The sequence below is a fragment of the Malania oleifera genome, chromosome 13, assembly GCF_029873635.1.
Source record: "Malania oleifera isolate guangnan ecotype guangnan chromosome 13, ASM2987363v1, whole genome shotgun sequence".
Lineage (NCBI taxonomy): Eukaryota > Viridiplantae > Streptophyta > Magnoliopsida > Santalales > Ximeniaceae > Malania > Malania oleifera.
Window position 1 is genome coordinate 2,097,332 of NC_080429.1, and position 20,193 is coordinate 2,117,524.

Genomic DNA, 20,193 nt, shown 5'->3' on the forward strand with positions numbered 1-20,193 from the left:
CAAACATTTGGGTTATACCAATATTGATATTGAATGTAATTCGAACATTGTAGTAAATTGGATAAGATCTAGTAAATGCTCCTTGTGATATTTGTGGGATTTTTGAGAGCAACTTGTCGGTTTATTGAAGGGAGTAGACTTTTCTATAAATTATTTATATAAAGAAGGGAATAGAGTGGCAGATGCTTTGGCTCGACAAGGTGTTATGGGAGGAATAGTTTGTTTGCAAATAGTAGTCAACTTTATAGAGTTATCAATGGTTTGTATAAACTAGATAAGATGGGTACAACTTATATGAGGTATGTTTAGTTGGTTTCCTTTTGGTAATATATATATATATATATATATATTACTTGAAATATAAGTGTGTGTGTGTCGGGGGGATTATTACTTGATATTTTATTAATCCACAAAAACAATTTAAATGACTTTTTTCGTCTATTGAAGGCCCACACTTAATCATCTACAAAAAGAAAGGCACCTCATCTCAAATCTCATATTCTTTTCATCCTTTTCAAATTTGAATTTCAAACTTGCAAAATGAAATATATGTGTGTGCCCATGCAATTGAAAAAGAATATGGCAAATTAGCCCATAAAAGGTATAGGGTTAGTTACCTTAATTCACAAGAGGTATCCCGTGAAATAAAAAGTGAAAAAGAATCGTTAAAATCGTATAAAGAGTAAGAAACTGAGAAAGGTGAAAGGATTTAAATTAGAAGATGGAACAATGAGATAGAGAAAGAATAGATTAAGGGGATAAGAAGGTAAAAGAGGGCAAGAAAAGGGATAAAGAGGCATCAGGATCTATTTTAATGTTAACTAGTTGATGGGGATCAACATGCCTTATGTATCCCTTTTACTGATATGATGACACATGGACGACCTCCCGATCTCCACTCCTTTGCTGACATGGTGACACGTGGACAACCTCCAGATGTCCACTATTGTTTATATCTATTTTGCAGGAACACATGGGATTAATTGAAGATCATCTACTTCTTTGATGGAAGACTTTTTTATGTGAAGACTTTGCTATTGTGTTAATTTATATTTTTTGTGGATATGTTATTTCAAGATTATTAGGTGCTTGAAGACCATGCTTGAAGACCCAAGTGAAGTATTGAAGCAAAGTCCAACTCAAAACCCATGTGGCCCCCACATGGCTCCAATGGGTCCCACACGATTCTAGCCTTCCTTTTGGAATGTGTTTAAATTTCAAATTTGAATTGTAATAATGCAAGACAACCAAGCTTGACTTGTGTGCTTATGAGTTGGAGTTCCTTATTTTTTAGTAAGTATTAATTGTGTTAGGTTAATAGTTGTTGAAAGTTGTTAAGAGTTGTTGTTGAAAGTTATTGAGAGTTGTTGTTGAAAATTGTTGAGAGTTGTTGAGTGTTTAAAGCTATGTCTCCTAGGCTATGCCTATAAATAGCTTTCTTATTGTAAGAAAAGAAGTTGAAGTTGAATATTGAACAAGCATCTCTTTGCTTGAGCTTGTAAAGCTTGTTCCTCTCCTTGTGAGTGAGTAGTGTGAGGCTACGGCGTTCTCTCCGGAGATCAAGTGGTGAGAGACCACTAAACTATCCAACGACTCCATCAACCCCTCCTCCATCTAATATTCTCACGGCCCCCATCAACACCACACGGCCAGCATCTTCATACACCCACACGACGATCATCATCTACACTTCATTGCTGTGTTCATCTTGTGATTCAAAGCTTGTACAAAGGACCAACGGTATGACCTAACTACATGTGGAACAACGTCAAGTCATCCAAACCAATATCTTGGTAACTTCAATACTTGTGTTTGAATCTTTTTATATTTTGTGAACCCTTGCTAGTAGATTAAAATCACATCTTTGAATAGCCCATTTGATCCATAGATTGCAATATTGGTACTTGTTAGTTAAAATCAATTGTATGAATATTAGTTTGTTAACATAGAACTTTTATTCTTGAATCTTTGAAATAACAACTTTTCAGTATATAACTTGATTCCTTTGTGAAAGAATCAATTGGGACTTAATTGTTGGACAAGTCATACACCTTTTCAAAATCCTTGAACATGTGAAATAAAACATGATTTATTGTGTTTATGTTCGGATAATTAAATTCTTAAATTAAATTGTTTAAGTGTATGTGCTTGTGTGAGGGTTGAATCGTAGGACATAGGTCGACCTTTCCCGTCCTACATCACTAGTATATCGATGTATGAAATTGATTGAGAAATCCTTTACAAGAGAGATTGTAAATTTATTTACACTCATTTTAAGTCAAATTTAGAATTATAATAAATGATTGCATTAATGAAACTAATATTAATTATAATACTAACAAATTGTCATTTGAATTAGCTTGACACATTATGATGTTTTGAAAATAATTTTTAAAATAACCAATTAAATTATTTTTTTAGCATAAAAATTCATTTTTAAATTTATACCAAAACAAATTTTTAAAATATGTATCAATTATCTACTAAGAATCTTATATAGATTCATTAATATGACAATTAATCAGGGCTAACTCTTCACAATATGGGGCCATAGGTGAATGATTTAATCAAAGATCATTAATATTTTGTTTAATTTTTATTTTTATTTAAAATTAATTTTTCTAACTGTTTGAGATGTAAAATCACTAATCAATGTTATATTTATTACTATTATTATTATTATTATTATTATTATTATTATTATTATTATATTCTAATTCTATCTCTGGAATTGATTGTTTGTTTCTTGAAGGATTTTCATCTTATTCATTTATATTTTTTTTAGAACTAAAAATAAATTTATCAAAAGCTCCCTTTTGAAATGACACTAATTCTTCTAATTTTTTTCTTTCTTCGTTTTTCATATCCGAATTCATATTTTCTCGTTGATATAATTAAATTTCAAAATTAACACTAACTATAAATTGACAAATTATGTAAACAAATAAAAATGAATTTAATAAATCTATAGAAATAATAAATTTAAACAATATAACCTGATTATTATTATTATTATTGCAAATCGATCGACGAGCGAGACTTTAAAGATGTCGGATTCTTGACAGATACGACGCTCTAGCCTTAACTTCCAAAATCTAAGAAAAAATAGAAAAATAATGCACAAATATTGAAATCAAAATTAGGATTTATGAAAATTACAAAAAATCGGAGGCCCGGAGATGATGAACACAAAAGCTGGAGCAAAAATCATAGAAAGACCGAGAGATGAGAGTGAGAGAGTGTGAGAGATGGAAAGATTTTTTTAGAGAGTCTAAGAAAAAGAGATGAGAGTAATAGATAGTTAGAAATATAATAAAATTGTTAGTTGGGAAGTCAATGATACCTGAAAAAAATAAAAGAATTAAATTACATTTATTTTATATTTTAAAATACAATTTCATTTATTTGTTAGTTGGGAAGTCAATGTATGGAAAGAGAGCATAATAAATAATGTTAACATTATTTAATTAAAAAAAAAAATTGGGATCCCAAAAATGTATTGTTATATTAAAAAAAAAATTTAGAGGACCCAAAATTTTTTGGACCCTAGGTGAATGCCTCAGCCGCCTAAGGGTTAGGCCGGCCTTGCAATTTATGCATTAAAGTGTGGCCAACCATTATGGATGGGAGGTGGGAGACTAAGTCTTTATTTATTTTTTTCTTCAAGGTCAAAGAGAAATTAATTCCTAGGGCAAATCACAATTTACAACACCCTTGAAATTATATACCTAATCACAACCAAGTCCACCAAGCCCTGTCGTTGAACATTGGAAACAAACAAGGCACATGAAACATGGAAAGCCCAAATGGGGAGGGCCATTCACACGTGTACTAAATTGACTCATAACACTGCTTAGGCTTAAGTCAAAAACCAATGCTCCTTTTAGTTTCTTTTATTGTTTGGTTCTAGAAATCATGCATCCATTTTCAAGGATTGGGAGTAAGGCATGCAGAATTAGGTTTGAATATTACTAACATCATTGTCATTGCAGATTACCCAATCATCTAGAACAATTAAAGATATATATTTTTTGTTTCAAAGTTCGATTGAAAAGACAGTAATTTATCTTCCTGGAAGACACTAAACTTTCTTAAAGTTTGTAAAAACTATATAATTTTTAAGTAAAAGATATTCACTTCCTTTGGGATTTAACAAATAGATAAAAACTTCTACTCGTGGGGGTCCGGGGGCAACCCCCCCAAGGAAAATTTTTGGAGCCCATTCGGAACGGAACCCTAGGCGCAACATATAAAAAGGGTGTTTTCAGGTGATTAGGATTTGTGTGGTTGTATCCGCGAGAGAGAGCGAGAGCGAGAGAATTGTATCGCCGCACTCTCTGTGCTTTCTTCCTAATAATATTGAAATCCCTACAACTTCGTGGACGTAGACAAAATTGCCGAACCACGTAGATATTGTCTTGTGCGTGTGATTGAATTTTTCTTTGGCGTTATTCTTTCTCTATTTGTTTCTCACAGGTTTCGGGAATTTGTTCGTATATTCCTAACATAAAGAGGTCCCAATTCACATTCTCGAGAATCCTCAGAACTTTCCCAAACCAGAATATTATCTAGGGGCGACATTTAGAAATGAAAATAACGTAATTTACTCTTAATTTATTCGTAGGACACGATTCACAATTCACATAGCTCATTAAAATCTTATTTATTTATTTATTTATTTGATTATTTTTGGGTGAATATTTGGTCATCATAAAAGGAGGAAAAGCAACACTACCCATGAAAATAGAAATGATAAAAGGTCAAATAATGAAAAATATGCATAATTTTGTTTCATTACACATACATACATACATACATACATATATATATATATACTTATATTGTGTGTTTGTGTGTAGATATATATATATACACACAAACACACAATATAAGGTTGCATACTATAGACTCATCGTGGTCGGCTCCTTTCTCGGACCCCATATACGCAGAAATCTTGTGCATCGGGCTGCCCTTATATATATATTCCTTTTGAGAAAAATGTATTTTGAAAAGTCAATTAACTTGTATTTAAACTTTATTAACGCCGACTTAATGCTTTAAAAGTTACCATTGGCACATTATATTTACTCACTTTTTAATTTTTAGAGACTATAGCACAAGTTATTAAACTTATATTATGAGCATTAATTTTTTCTTCCTAATTCTATAAATAAACTACTTGGTGTGTGCTTGTCTCATTCACAAGCATTTTGTATTATTGTTATATTACTTAATGCTATATTATTACAGTTAATGCTTTTATCTTTATATATGAAATAATTTTAATTAAAAGTAAACTTGACCAAATAATCAAATTGAAAGACAAGTCGATGTGACACAAAAATTATCGCATTAAAAATATGAAGAACTATTAAAAGTTAGAATGAGAAACAAATATAAACACATGCTTAAAAAGAAACACATGATGAGTTTTAAAACACATAAAATCAATATTGCCTTTAAAAAAAGGTTTTGACATCTGATAAATAATAAATTAATTACATTGCAAATGCATCATAAAAAAAAAAACATGTGACGAACAATGACTAAATATTATCCTTTGATGATACAATACTAGTCGACAATCTGATTCGATATTGTTCTATCATATTACATTTCGCCAATTACTTATTTTAAAAAAATATTGAGGTGAAAGAATATCTTTTAATTTATTTTTTTTTTTAAAAACATGTTTTATATGTATTAAGTACATTATAATAAAATATTTAAGCGCCCACACTCGCTCAATTTCCTCAATATTGATCAAACAATAAACCTAATTTATATTATTTAAGTTATGGATGTCTAATCTTGTTAAATTATAAAATAAAAAGTTAAATGACTTTTTTTTTTCACCCTTTTCGAAATTTGAACTTCAAACTTCCAAAATGAAATATGTGTGTGTGGATGACTTTTTTCGCCTATTGAAGGCCCACACTAAATCATCTACAAAAAGAAAGGTATCTCATCTCGAATCCCATATTCTTTTCACCCTTTTCAAATTTGAATTTCAAACTTCGAGAATGAAATTTGTGTGCACATAAACGCAATTGAACGAGTTATTCTCGGTGAATTAAGTGAAGTGAACTTGCTATGCTACCCCCCATAAAGGGTGTAGGGTTAGTTCCCTTATTTCACAAGAGGTATCCCTTGAAATAAAAAGTGAAAAAGAATCGTAAAAATCGTAAAAAGAGAAAGAAGCAGAAGAAAGTGAAAGGATTTAAATTAGAAGATGGAACAATGAGATGGAGAAATTAAGTGGATAAGAAAGGATATTTTTATGTTATTTAGAATTCATAAAAAAAAAAATTTGAATTTTCATTTATTTTATGACAATTATGGGTTCACGTTTGTAATTTATTTACTCCCTATAGCATCATCGTTGTACCGTTAATAACTTATATGAAATGAATCAAACATAACATTTGCACCCTTCAATAGTTGACAATAGTAACATCTTATCAAAAAAATTAAAACCCTACTAACTACAAAAAAACAAGTGATGTAAATTCTCTCGAACAAGATAAGTATGAAAAGGACTATCCGATTATTTTGACTTGTAATAATTTTCATTTGAAGAATAAAATCCATTGCCATTACAACAACAATGATGCCAAAATTTTGTTTTGTCCTTCTAAAAGATGAGACACACTAAGATGGTGGAACATGGAAGATGATGGATGTTGATTGATATAGAATGGATGAATAAATTTTTTTTCATCTTTTTTGGACCACTAGAAGTCTGTTGGCCTATACTCTAATTTCACAATCTTTATCCTTATACCATTTGCACCTTTGGTGTGACACAATGATGATGAGCTTGAAACGAATAAGATTCTCTCTTTGATATGAATGCAAAATACTTCTTACCCTTTCTATGAAAGCTCGTAGGATCAACTGACAAAAGAGAAAGGGATTCGGACTCGCCTATATCGAAGAGGAACCTCGAGCTTGACCACAAACTAATGATAATTCTTCATCTTAGGCAATGAAGGTGGACAGCTCGTCGTCTTCGAAAAAAGAGTCTTGGTAATAAATATACTATATTAATCTCGCTATAATGTTGTGATTTATCATTTTATGTTGTATCACTCATAGTAAACTTTAAATGGGAAATTATTTGTACGTTCTTTTATTAATACCAGATATATTGACTACATAAAAAAATTGAAAATTAGAAGACTAAACTATGCGAAATTGGGCATAAATCTATAATAGTTTAAATTATTATGGGAATGGGCAAAATTCATGCACACTCCATGAGTTTGAGTTTCCCACCCTCCTGAAAATACCAAAAAAAAACACTTCATGAAATGATTAATAAAAAAAATTAGTAGCTATCATTCACCCAAAAAGTAGGAGAAATTATACAGGGAACCTTCCCCTCCACGTGTCTCCGTGTCTATTTCCTAAATTATACACTTATCAAAAACTGGTCTTCCTATGGTATTAATGAATGTAGGACCAATTTACAGGTACACGAACACGTGAAGAGTAGGTCCCTTGTATAATTTCTCAAAAACTAAGATGTCGTATTTTAAAAACTCAGAGGGAGTTCATAATTTGCCTTATGCATATGTTTTTAAAATTTTGAAAAATGGTGAGGAAAGCTAAAAATAAAAAATAAAATAAAATAAAATTTACTTAGGTAAGCATCAGCTAACTCTGTGCTAGCAGCCGCGATAATACAGTTGATGCAAGCGTTATTCGAAATGATTGGAAGTAAAGTAGGTGGCTTTTTAAGTCCGCCGTCAAATCCAACCCTGAACAGGCGGTGGAAACTAACAAGTTGGAATACGGTAGGGGTAGAGGAAATTTCTAGTGAAGCAGTGAAATGCACAGAGATCGAAAAGAACACCAACGGCGAAAGCACTCTGCTGAAAAACAAATCAAATAATTCACACAATTATTATTACTTTTTTTTTGTTTTAATAAAATTTGATGTGGAGTAGAAAATAAACTAGTAAATTTTTTTTGGAGTGCCTAAAATTTATAATGTTATGTCCCTTAGAAAAGTAGGAAGGAATCTTAATTATTGGAACCAAAGGTCCACAGCGACGAGAGAGGACAGAGAAAATAGCGCATTCCTGCATGCGTGTTGAAAAGCTCATTCGAAGAAGACAAAAATACGAACGCTATTATCAGCTGAAATATTGGGCGGCTTGGAATGGAGTTGTGGGTCTTCGATGGGAAAGCATAAGTACTATCATCATTACTATAATTATTTTCAGTTTTTTTTTTCCCCTATCCACAATGAATCATCAATAAATTTTTATTTTTATTAAATAACCACTCGCAACTCCTTGTGTCAACCTACTTTATCTTGTCTCCTTAAAATAAAAAAAATAAAAAATAATTGGGATGAATAATTTATGGCGGAATAATCAGACAATAAAATGACAATTCATATTCAACTTAATTAAGTAGCTAATTTGTAATGATTCAAATCGAATAATCCACAACAAATGACAAATAATCATCTATCATTCCCATCCCAGGACAATCATGAATCGAACAAGTTATTTCTTAGCATAGTAATTAAAATTATTTTTAAAAATTAGAAATTATTAAATTATTAAATACCTAATAACCAAGCATAGAATTAAATATTTTTATTATTTTTTAAGATCGGCAATTTTAAATTTTAATTTTGATCACAAGAGTTGCACATTTGGAATTGAATTTAAGGTCGGTCATGGTACACAATAGTGTCAATGCGAGAGTTGGCAGTGTACAATTGGTCTTTGGCATACTAGGCTACACTAATTAATTGATGTCTAATAAGTCTTAACGTATGAATTTATTTATTAATAATCTTATTAATGGATATTCATCAAATAAAGCTTGAAATCTACAGATCCACTGGTTTAAGAATAAATAAAAATCATATATGAGTAATTTAACGTTCGAAAAAGTTATAAACTGATTTAAGCACATCTAATTTGATTCAAATAAATGAATTTTTATCCAACGATTACTAGTCATGACTATCAAAAGCTGATTGAGATGAGCTTAGAATCCAAATTATCATATGACAAATTTTGGCATCGATGTTAATCTATTAACACTCCAACTAGGAGGCGCATACCATTGGATTTGTAAGTTGATTGTGATGTCTTTAAAAACTTAGATTATTTATATAAAAATTTTGGTAGACCATTTAGAAGTATAGAATTCAAATCTTGAATTTGAATTTGAAGGGCTTGCATGGAGCTGAATAAAGTTTATAAGAACATCAAACTAAATCAGTAAGTTGTGCTGAATTTCTTTTAAATCTGCACAAATTTGAATTCAATCGTAATCTTACAAATCAACATCCTGTTAACCAAAAATAATGAATCTTTTCTTAGCCACCTATTGAGATACAAGAACTTCATGAAAAGGCTTCTTCACATAAATTGTGCAGAGCACAGCTCCTAAATTAATGGGAGGTGCTGCATGCAGGCAGCCAGCTCTTGAGCTACGGGAAGCAACACAAAGTACAAATACCAAAGAGCAATTCAAAATCATCCATACCACAAACCCTTTTTTTTCATGTTTTATCTGGGTCTCGTCTTCTGTAGAGAACCCGGTCAATAAGACATGCCATTTTCTAAAGTTTCGGTTAAATATGAAGCATTGAGATTGTGTGCATGCAGCTCTAATTAAAGGCCATATGGATACTTATGATTTACCACACCATGCATTCGATACAATTTTACACCTCACTTTTATTTTAACTTACATGTTTTTTATTTTATACTTTAAATCCAAGAATATATATATATATATATATATATATATTACGTTCAGTCTGCTAACCAAAGAAGCAGCTCGAATTTTCAAACTTGGGTAAAATGAGCAAAATTAAACAATTCCTTTGATCCCAAATCTAAGGAATTCAAATTCAAGAATTGAACATGAACTCTCCAAAAATTGTAATTAACAAAATAATAAAAACTAAACTTACAGACATACTCTGAACAAATAAGTGAAGAGGGAAGAAAATTTTCAAGTATTTAATGTAAAAACATGTGAACTTCAACTGGAAAAAAATTTAAGGCTCGTATTTGCGCTTTACTTGCTTGCAAGTGAGAGTCGAATACCCGAACTCCAAAACTATATTTGAAAATGCAAGTTTGAAACTTTAAATTTAATTATGTAAATATAAAGGAAACTCATTTCAAAACGAAGTCCCGACTCTTAAGCTACATAGTTTTAAAATACCTAGATATCCAAATCAAGGCATCAAATCCCCGACCCTATACTGATACAAGAATTTCACACAGCTCTCCTAGCATAAAGAAGCAACCTGGGACACTATCGCAGCACATTGTGCTACCAACCCAAAATAAAATTGAGGGGAAGAAAATAATAAATTGCATGCTCTTTACCTACAACGTTTAAATGTAATTTTCAAGACAGATTCAAACTACTTTGAACAAAATATGATATAAAATTACTCAATTCAAACACAATTAATATTTGTAGTCCAAATGCCACTGTCCCAAAGGTAAAGTAAAGATGTGTGGGAAGCACCTCATCCCTATCTCCATAAACCCTCATCTCCCCATCCTCCTTTGTGGAGATGGGGATTTAAACATCCCTTGTACTGCGCTTGAAAGCATAGAAATCGAACCTTAAATTTAGATTTAGGTAAATTTAAACAAACTTCAATATAATTTTATATCACATCTTATTCAAATCCAATACAACTCCAAAGAAAGTTGAGAGTAATTTGAATGTGCCCTTGAAATGTGCCGCCTTTGGGTGGCTGGCTATAGGATTATGAACCTGCGTTGTGCAGGCCATGTACAGGGAATAAAAAGAACAAATAAATAAACAAAGCCCCTTGGTATACACCATAATAATCAACCACCAATCATAAAACGAATCCATTCATACACAAAACTCACCATTTTACTCTCAACCACCAATCATAAAACGAATCCATTCATACACAAAACTCACCATTTTACTCTCTCACTCGTGACATTCCCATGCTTCTAATTTTACAAAAAGTCAGCAATCCAAAATAGGAGAACATCACAGCGGCAAGCAGTTAAAAAAACAAAATGCACATATAAAATTTAGCAAAGAGATGCTGCGTCCTTGCTGTTCCAGGAAGAGATGCCATATATTATTAAAATACAATTGCAGCATGAATTGACCTCATGTGACACACACCCATACCCACTCAGCCGACTGGATAATGAAGTTTTTAACCTTAAGAAAAAATTTAAAGTGCCGTGCCCTACCTACAGAGTTGCTTTTCTTTAGAGAGGCTTCAATCAAAAAATGTTTTATTTGTATTTTTATTTTTATTCTTAATTTTTGCTACATAGGCAAGCAACACTGAACAAAGGACTAAAGTTTGGGCATATTTCCATTTTCTTTTCTTAATCAGAGCCCCAATAGAAGGGCTCAGTAAACTTTAGCGACCACAAAAGCTCTGAAAAGCAAAAAGAACTCGAAGACTTTCAAGCAGTTACAAAAACCAATTCTAAAAGATGGATCCGTTTTGAAGCTAAAATGGCAGCTAATGGGACTGGAACATCCATGAACTCTATAAATATGAAAAAACATACTTGAAGCACAAGACCCCTATTCAAAGACTACAAATGTATGTGATAGGGATTCTGCGATTTTGCGCTGCTGTGAAGGACAGTCTATCCAGGATCTAATATCCTATGCAAATGCATGCACTAAACCCTCTCAGCTAACTACAAAATATCAATTTCAATAATAAGGACAAGGACTGTTTCAGAACTTGGTAACAACAGGTGCAAACTTTCGGCAAATTACATTGTGAAATGCTCTTTGTAGAACCATGCAAAATGACAAATAAAACCATGTTATCAAAAAGAAAGGACACCCAAAAGAGAAAAGACACCCACCCCAGCAGTCGCTAATATATCATCATCAAACAATAAAGGTCTGAATATATAAATTCCTAAGCACAAAATACAAACGAGTAAATAAGATTAGAATTTAGCACAGTGAATCAACATTCACTATGTTCCACTACTTGGGAAAGTAAATAGGATTAGAGTTTTAACAGTTCAAGCAGAAACGCAAACACTCCCAAAGCTCTAGTAATTGTCCCTCAATCACCGAAATCCCACCCAAATCATTACGATCTTAAACAAAAGCGTCCATTAGAATATTTGTGTAAACCGCAAGGCCGTTGTACCGTCCCTCATTATCGTAAATCTTCCTGATTCAGTGGGTCCTACAGAGAATTGTTGTTCCACATTTTAGCGTGATTCATCGTTCCGTAATGAACCTAACGGCCAGTAATAATGAAGGTTCGAACGAATGGGAAATAGCATTTATCACCTGCAAAAACCGCATAACTCAACGCTTGCCACGATGCCCGCCACCTGACCTCGCACCAGGATAGCGAGCAAATTGGAGCCTTAAATTGACCGAGTCTCGGTCATGCTCATCAAATTTATAACCTGCAAAATTGAGTGTGTCTATTTTACGCTGCGCAACTGACCACGCTTAACGGCGAATTAGGGACATCAACAAAGAGATGATATTAGGCGCCCATATATCACTAAAATACAAAAATTTGAAACACACTTTGACCAATGTCCGCAATCAATTCCTAATACAACCTAAATAGCAATGCTACTTCCATGACCCATTGCTTCTTTCCTAATAAAACAGAATGCTACTGCCTGACATAAGAAAAAGGAATGATAGCTGGTTTCTCCTAGAGGCAGGGGCTAAGAGAAAGGCTTTACATAAGGTGGCCACCAGGCTTTATAAAGGCCAGAGACAGATTGCGAGAATGTGCATATTCCACCCACTACTTAGCTTCATTCAGACACTGCTCTGGGCATGGCAGATTAAAAAGGTGAAATTAGACATAAAGATAGGTACATTGACAACACTGTTATCAATCCCAAAACTGCATGGCTGGTGTGGGATGCCCTAATGAACCTTTTAAACACTCCAACTGGCCTTAAATTCTAAAAATCTGCTCGCACCCACTGTGTAACAAAGTAAAATGTAGCAGGGTCAAACAAAGCTGAAAAGGTTAGACCCTTCTATTTTATCATGGAAAAACTACAAAATTGTGTTAGTAGTTTCGGTGATGCGCTATGTAGCACTGACACTTCTACAAGGGTGTGCCGGAACACCAACAGCCTACAAATGCTCCTACACGCATGCAACACTTCGAAATTGTCAACAATTTTAATGCCATAACGTGCATTATAAATGTTAGACACTTGACACTTCTACACTCATTTGACACACTCTGGACACTCCACTCATATTATTTTGACAACACATCAGCTGTATGATAATACTTTGTAACATAACTTGCTTTTACTTTATTCATAAAAATGATAATCAAAGAGTAATAGCTAAAATGCATTAAGTGTGAGTTTTGAAAAAATACAAAAAAACAACTATAAAAAACTCGTCAATTTTTACAACAAAAAAAGGAATATATTGAGAAATTTTATAAAATAAAATAGAAACAAAAAGATTCATGTGTATATATATTCGATTTTACAGTACAGTTATATAAATATTATTATATTATTGATTTATTAACTGCCATTAGTAATATATTTAAATATAATATTATATAACTATCAATTAGCATGTCAATCCTGTGTAATGTCCTTTATTTTTAGAATTCCCTTAAATCAACTAAGGAGCAACGTAGAGTATCGACATGTATTTTCATATTGTTTTCCTCCAGCAATAACTCAGTAATTATCGGGGAACTGTTCATTAACTGAATTTTCAAACACAACTATCGAGTTAGTTTGAGCTCAACAATTCTCTCCCAGAAGAGATGTATCTTCAAAACACACTGAACTTCTCACTTAACTTTTAACAACTCAAGCCGCAGAAAAATTAATTTGAAAAGACCTAAAACAGTCTTTCAATATTCAAAGATATTGGGATCCCTAAGGTACTTCATGTTGCAAAAACAGATCATTTTTTCACATGGAATCTTTACATTCTTATTCCCCCCCTAAACAATTTGCTAGTCACATTTTTAAATTATTCTATTTCATCTTGTATATTGCAATTATAATGATATACGGCTAGTAGTAAATAGAAATAAGATTGCTTATTGATGTCTATCTCTTCTTGTTACATGAAAGTAACATACAATATAGCAAGATAAACAAGCTCAATAATATCGGCAAGGATTTTTCAGTCCCCATTATACGCATGAACATGTTTACTTCAAATGTGTAGCGCTAATGTTTTCTGCATTTACTATCATGTGGCATGTTCTTAAGTCATATGTTGAATACTATCAAGTTCTGTGAATAACCTTCTAGCATTCCTCGCCATGGCTATCTTTCATTCTAGAGAAAATATAAGTGTACCAGGGACATTTCTCAACTAAAGGATGTTCATTACCAACTACTAGGACACTTTCAATCTACTAGGAAAACAACTAAACCACCACCACAGTTCTGCAAATAACAAATGAAATCACCATGCTAGAATAAGATTGTCACGTCTCCCTCCTCACCTCTTCCAAGCCAAAGCTTCCTCTCTCGCTAGCTTTCAATGTGTATAAACAATAACAGCTTTTGAATTGGATTAAATTACCACAAAATGGAATTTGGATTTCACCCTGGTTTAGAATTAAAAATAATTGGACATGATTAAGAATTTACCTATCAAAGAGGCTAGGGTAAAGAAGAAAGTAGTTTCCTGTTGAAAGTTTTAATATTTATGCAGGATTACGGTACCAAATTAACAATCTGCCATGGTGGAAAGAGGCTAGGGTAAGGAAGAAAGTAGCTTCCTGTTGAAAATTTAAATATTATGCAGAATTTCAGTACCAAATTAACAATCTACCATGGTGGATAACTGAAACTCATGATTCTACAAAGAAAACATAATGGAGCATACTATATTCACCACAAGGCACATATACTATGGGGGACTCTTGGATTGCGAGTCCACAACAGCAGTACCAGAGTTTGTCCTAATCTCAAATATAATAAATTATTAATCCAGTACGTACCATTTCAAGCTTCTTCTTCTTAAATTGTTAAACATCACTTATTATTTATTGCCAAAAAATTCTCCAGCATTGTATTGGACTGCCATGATAAACTGAATTAGGACCCACACCCATACTGAAACACGTAAGTAATTACCACCACTTAAATGACTTGTATTGAACATGATTATCATAGCAAGTTAAAGATTAGGTCTGCACAAACACAGATTTACATTCACCATAAATATTATGTACCCATAAAAAATTTAAATTAACATAGTTAAAAAAAAAAGACATATACAGTTACATCCTCCAAGGCATCATTCAGAGAATTAAACAGGACGCTTGGAACCAAGATTTCCAAAAACAAATAAGGAGAAAAAGGCAAAATGTCTAGCTCACCTTGCAAGGCATCCATTGCAGTCGCAGCATGGGCTGGAGTGGCAAAATCTACAAAACAGAGCACCAGCGGCTCTCCCCCAGGCTGCACAGATCAATAGTCAGTAAATCCACAGCTAAAGTGCCAAGAAATGCTTCTGTACTTACGGATACAAAACTTACATGTCTTGATTCCTTACTCACAAGCCTTACTTCTTTGTAGCCAACAAAAGGACGAAAGATATCTGCAAACCCAAGTGAAGGAACAAAACTAAAAAGGAAGGGGTAAAAGCAAGATAAAAAGGAGTAGCTAGTAAAAGGATACGAGATACTTCCCGCCGGGTACAATTTGCAGGTAAGCCCTCAACAAATAGGGTACTAGAGGCATCAGCAGGGAGGGGATTATCTGTCCTTCCACCTCCAAAACCTAAGGCCCGGCCTTTAACAGCTGCCCCAGAGTCCATAGCCCCAATACCCACCATACGTGGATCATCAACAGGGGGACCAGTCATTCCACCACTCAAGGGTCTGCCAGACTCCCCTCCACCAAAAGATGAAAGTTGCTGGGAAGGGAATCATATTTAGTTGCATATATAAAATTGTTACTCGGATCTAAAAGAAACAATAAATAATACATACTGCACTACGCAGGTAGCGATCATAGGATGCTCCAATAGAGTCAGTATCTCTAATCACGGGATCTCTAATTGCACGGTGTGCTCCTCTTTCATCATCACGGGTATAATAACTGGATAATTCATGGCTGCCAGGGAGATCTACAAGGTTTAGCAAAAAAATTTCTGTAAATTACCCATTGAGAGAGAGAGAGAGGTGCGATAGCATCTTATTAGGAGGTAAAGAACAACTGTCATTGGGTAATATACATCAATGCATTCATGTATCTGAGCCACTTAATAAGTAAGAAAAGGAGAGAGACTGCAAGATGTGCTCCCAACCACCAACCAGACTAAATAAGGATACACCCAGCTAAAGAATTCTTCTCCTCATCGATGTCAAGAACCATAGAAGCACTTGAAAAATTGACAGATGCATGAGTATGTTCTGCTTTTTACTTTAACATGACTTGTATCTAGTAGCCAAATCTAAGCAAACAAGAATTTACCATTAACTATGATTCACAACTCAAATTTTATAACGGTAGTTCAATAAGAAATGAAATCTATATCCCAGATCCATGGGTTCCCAATTAAACCAGGCTACTAGAAATCCAAAAATTACTGGGTAGAACCATAGAAGAGGTTGACAAATTGACATATGAATAAGTATGTTCTGCTTTACTTTAACAAGACTTGTATCTAGTAGCCAAATCTAAGCAAACAAGAATTGACAATTAAATATGATTCACAACTCAAATTTTACAACTGCAGTTCAATAAGCAGTGAAATCTATATCCCAGATCCATTGGTTCCCAAAAACCAGGTTACTAGAAATCCGAAACACCATTTTTTAATGCAATAAGGCCTTATAGCCTTAAAATAAATAAAATCAATCAACTCTCTTTTTTAATTGTTTTAAAAATTAGGGTTCCTAAACCAGCAAGAGTTCTCATTTGCTGAAAAATCCCTTTATGTCTTCATTTGCTCGATTACAATGATGGCTTATTTGGAAACAAGAAGGGTATGGGGTATAAAAATTTTCAAAGCTATGACATGTCAGGCAAATTAATTGTCTTGAACTATGTGCATACACTAGAGCACATGATCATACATCAACGTATTTCCCATCTCATTTTTCAAGTATTTTGTTTGTTAATATGTATGCATGTAACTTATAACTAAATTCTATGACAAATCTCGTGGTTTGATTCAATTCTTGATTCCAAATTCACAAAAAATAAGGTTTTGACATTCAACTCACAGTTACAATTTTGTACAGCCTGGGAAGGCATGATAATAAGGATTATAGATTATACATGCAACCGCAGATCAAAACAAAAGAAAACCGCAATCAAGGTAGAAGGATGATCTTTCTTAACAATAATATATCAAAAAACTTACTGCATCAGATATTTTTGGAAGTGTCATATACTGAGCCCAAAGTAGCTCACTAAGAAGGATTGTTTTTCATTAAAGCATTATCCTCTTCAATTAGAAATAACATTGAGGAAAATATTGCACACATGCCCCTGGGTGATATATAACACATGATTGTTATAATGGCAGCAAAGTATCAACACAAACGCCAGATGAATGTGATATAGAAACTTGCCAATCTTACAGCAAAGGGCCAGTAGAAACATAGACAATACCTGTTTTGCATTTCAAAGCATTCGTTGTGATCAAAATACAATGTGGTAAACACATTGAGAAGTCATATATTTTGGGGGGAAAATCATTTCACAAATATACCATGCTACTATCCAATCAAAGCCTAAACTGTTATTAACTGAACACAATGGATCTTGTTGGTTACTAACAACTTAAATCAATTCAAAAGAGGATATCTCAACAACCATAGGGTTACTCCATTGCTAATAGAGCAATGTCAAACAACGCAATAACCATAATCCCAAATTTATCAGAGTGAAAAATCCCTCATCACACACTAAATTGTTTTTGTACAAAATGATGGATCTATTTGATATTTTTATATTTTTTTTATAGCATATCAGTATAAAGCAAATAGATCAACAAAATCCTCATAAAATTGGAACTGTTACGAAGTCTGACCCACATTCAAAAATTACAAATGATGTTACTAAAAAAGGTTAATTTGATTGAAAAATGACCTGCTGCTAAATATTTAAAATAAGTAATTAAATTTACTCTTCAAAATATAGATCCTGGCCACAAGAAATACCATGTTAAAAATTAAATTTATTTCAACAGACGAAGGCTACAAATATTTGCTCATGGACAAAGGAGTCTCATGTTGGCCTCTCAATCATCAATATAAAACGTCAAACAGTGCAAGCCCCTAGAGAGTTCAGACTAACTGTCATGAAGTCATGTGTACAAAGAGGGAAATTGAGTCTCTGGCAAGCTAAAACTCATGAAGCAGTTCAAATCAAGGAAGACCAGAAAATATTGGGTTTTGAGCATGTCATTTATAGGTTCCCTTGTCACTAAGACACATGTTTACTACAGTGCCTTGGGAGAATTTACATTAACGACAAATCCCGAATAGCATTCAGCATTAAGAGCTGTATGCATGCCCTTTTGCATGTGTGCACAAACATTTTTGAGACCTAAAATGCAACAGGCAAATAAAAAGACTGATCCAATTCTAGTCAAAAGCCCTTATCTTCCTTCTGTTTGCCAAGTTTAAGCCGGGGAAATAAGCAAATTTTAGGCTTAAATCTAGCTTGGTTTCCAACTGAAGATTATTTTTACAACAATTAAGCCAAACGACTAACAGTGAGTGAAACACAAGAAGAATGAGCGGAACCCTGATTGATTCCTCGGCATCCAAACAAAACATGTAGATAAAAAATAAATAAATATAATAGAAAATAATAAAACAGACACACACACTTTAAGCCCTAACATGCAAAAACAATCGAAACATAAAGAAGCTGCTACATTTCTAATCTCTCGTTTCCTGAATTTAAAATCGGGAAATGATCGAATATTATGCTTAAAATTATTTAGATTCGTCGCAACTTATCCGAACGACTAACAGCTGGTGAAACATATGAACAGCAAGTGAAACCCTAATTAATTCCTCGGCAGCCAGCCGAAAAATATAAACAAAAAAAGAAAAGTAGAATGAACAAAGTAAATTAACAAAAAAAAGAAAAGAAAAATTTTGATTCGAAACCCTAACCGCATCGCGTAGACTAACATCGAGTAAAACATACACTGAAAAAAAAAAAGCGAAAAGATTGCCAGGGAAAAAGAAGTTCGGTACCAAATTCGGAACGGGGCCGTTTTCCGACGAGAGAAGAAATCGGCGGCTGCCGTGCGTCGCTGTATCTCCAGTATGCGTCGGCCATTCTAGAGAGAGGAGACACGAAGCAAGGAGCAGCAGGAGCTTGAACCGACGCCGAGCAATGCTCGTACCTTCGCCTCGGACGCTTATTTTATTATTCATGGTTTTCCATAAACATCCCCAATTTTTTGCTAAATTAAATTTTTGACCCCCACTTTTTGTCAAATTACAGTCAAGACGGCTAATGGAAATTCAGAAATTGGAGCTATTCAAACTTCTAGCCGCAGTGTTTCTTGCTGCTAAAAAATTTGAATACATCATTTCTAAATTTTTTGGCATCACAATATTAAATTAATTAGACTAAAATTATGTTTAGAAACAAAGATTTTAAGTCTTGAATTTAATTTTTTGTATTTAATTAATATAATTTTATAATTTATTTTTTTAATTAAATTTATATAAATTTAAAATTTAAAATTTATGTTCTTAAAGTGATAAAATTTATATTTGCGTGAATTTAATTGTACAAAATATATTATAAAATTAAAATGTTAAATGAAAAATCGTCTTTTTATTCATAATGAATAAAATTTATCTTATGTTTATAGCTTTTGAATTTAAATTTATATTAGATTTAGATAAGATATGATATAAAAGTATATTGAAACTTGTCCAAACCTAATCAAATTCAATGTTCGAAATTCATATTTCCAAATGCACCATTAGTTTATAAGAATTTTAATAGCAATTACAACTGTATTAAAATTTTCTAAATTTGTTTACAAAAGTAAATTATCTTTTGTAACAGAAAAAGATAGTCATAAATTGATTGAATATATTGAGATGAATCTAAGTTTAACTTTTCTTTCACGTCATATAATTCTTTAATGTTGATTGTTCAAATGTTGCCAAATGTTTATTTCAAATTTTACTTTTAATAAATGTGGTAG

The 20,193-nt window shown here is 32.7% G+C and overlaps 1 protein-coding gene across 2 annotated transcripts; it reads right to left on the bottom strand.

The window, feature by feature from the left end:
• Window positions 1-11,893: 11,893 nt before the first annotated feature.
• LOC131145643 (RNA-binding protein 2-like) lies at window positions 11,894-19,410 on the bottom strand. 2 transcript variants are annotated; one of them, XM_058094834.1, is made up of 7 exons: window positions 19,223-19,410; window positions 15,992-16,128; window positions 15,678-15,915; window positions 15,536-15,597; window positions 15,377-15,458; window positions 12,319-12,440; window positions 11,894-12,211 (listed from the first exon to the last, which is right to left on the bottom strand). In XM_058094834.1, the coding sequence occupies exons 1-6, from the start codon at window positions 19,305-19,307 to the stop codon at window positions 12,337-12,339; spliced, it is 708 nt and encodes a 235-aa protein (XP_057950817.1). In that variant the 5' UTR covers window positions 19,308-19,410; the 3' UTR covers window positions 11,894-12,211; window positions 12,319-12,336. The 2 variants fall into 2 exon arrangements, with proteins under 2 accessions (XP_057950817.1, XP_057950816.1); XM_058094833.1 differs by having other exon boundaries at window positions 11,894-15,458.
• Between the last annotated feature and the right edge of the window lie 783 nt (window positions 19,411-20,193).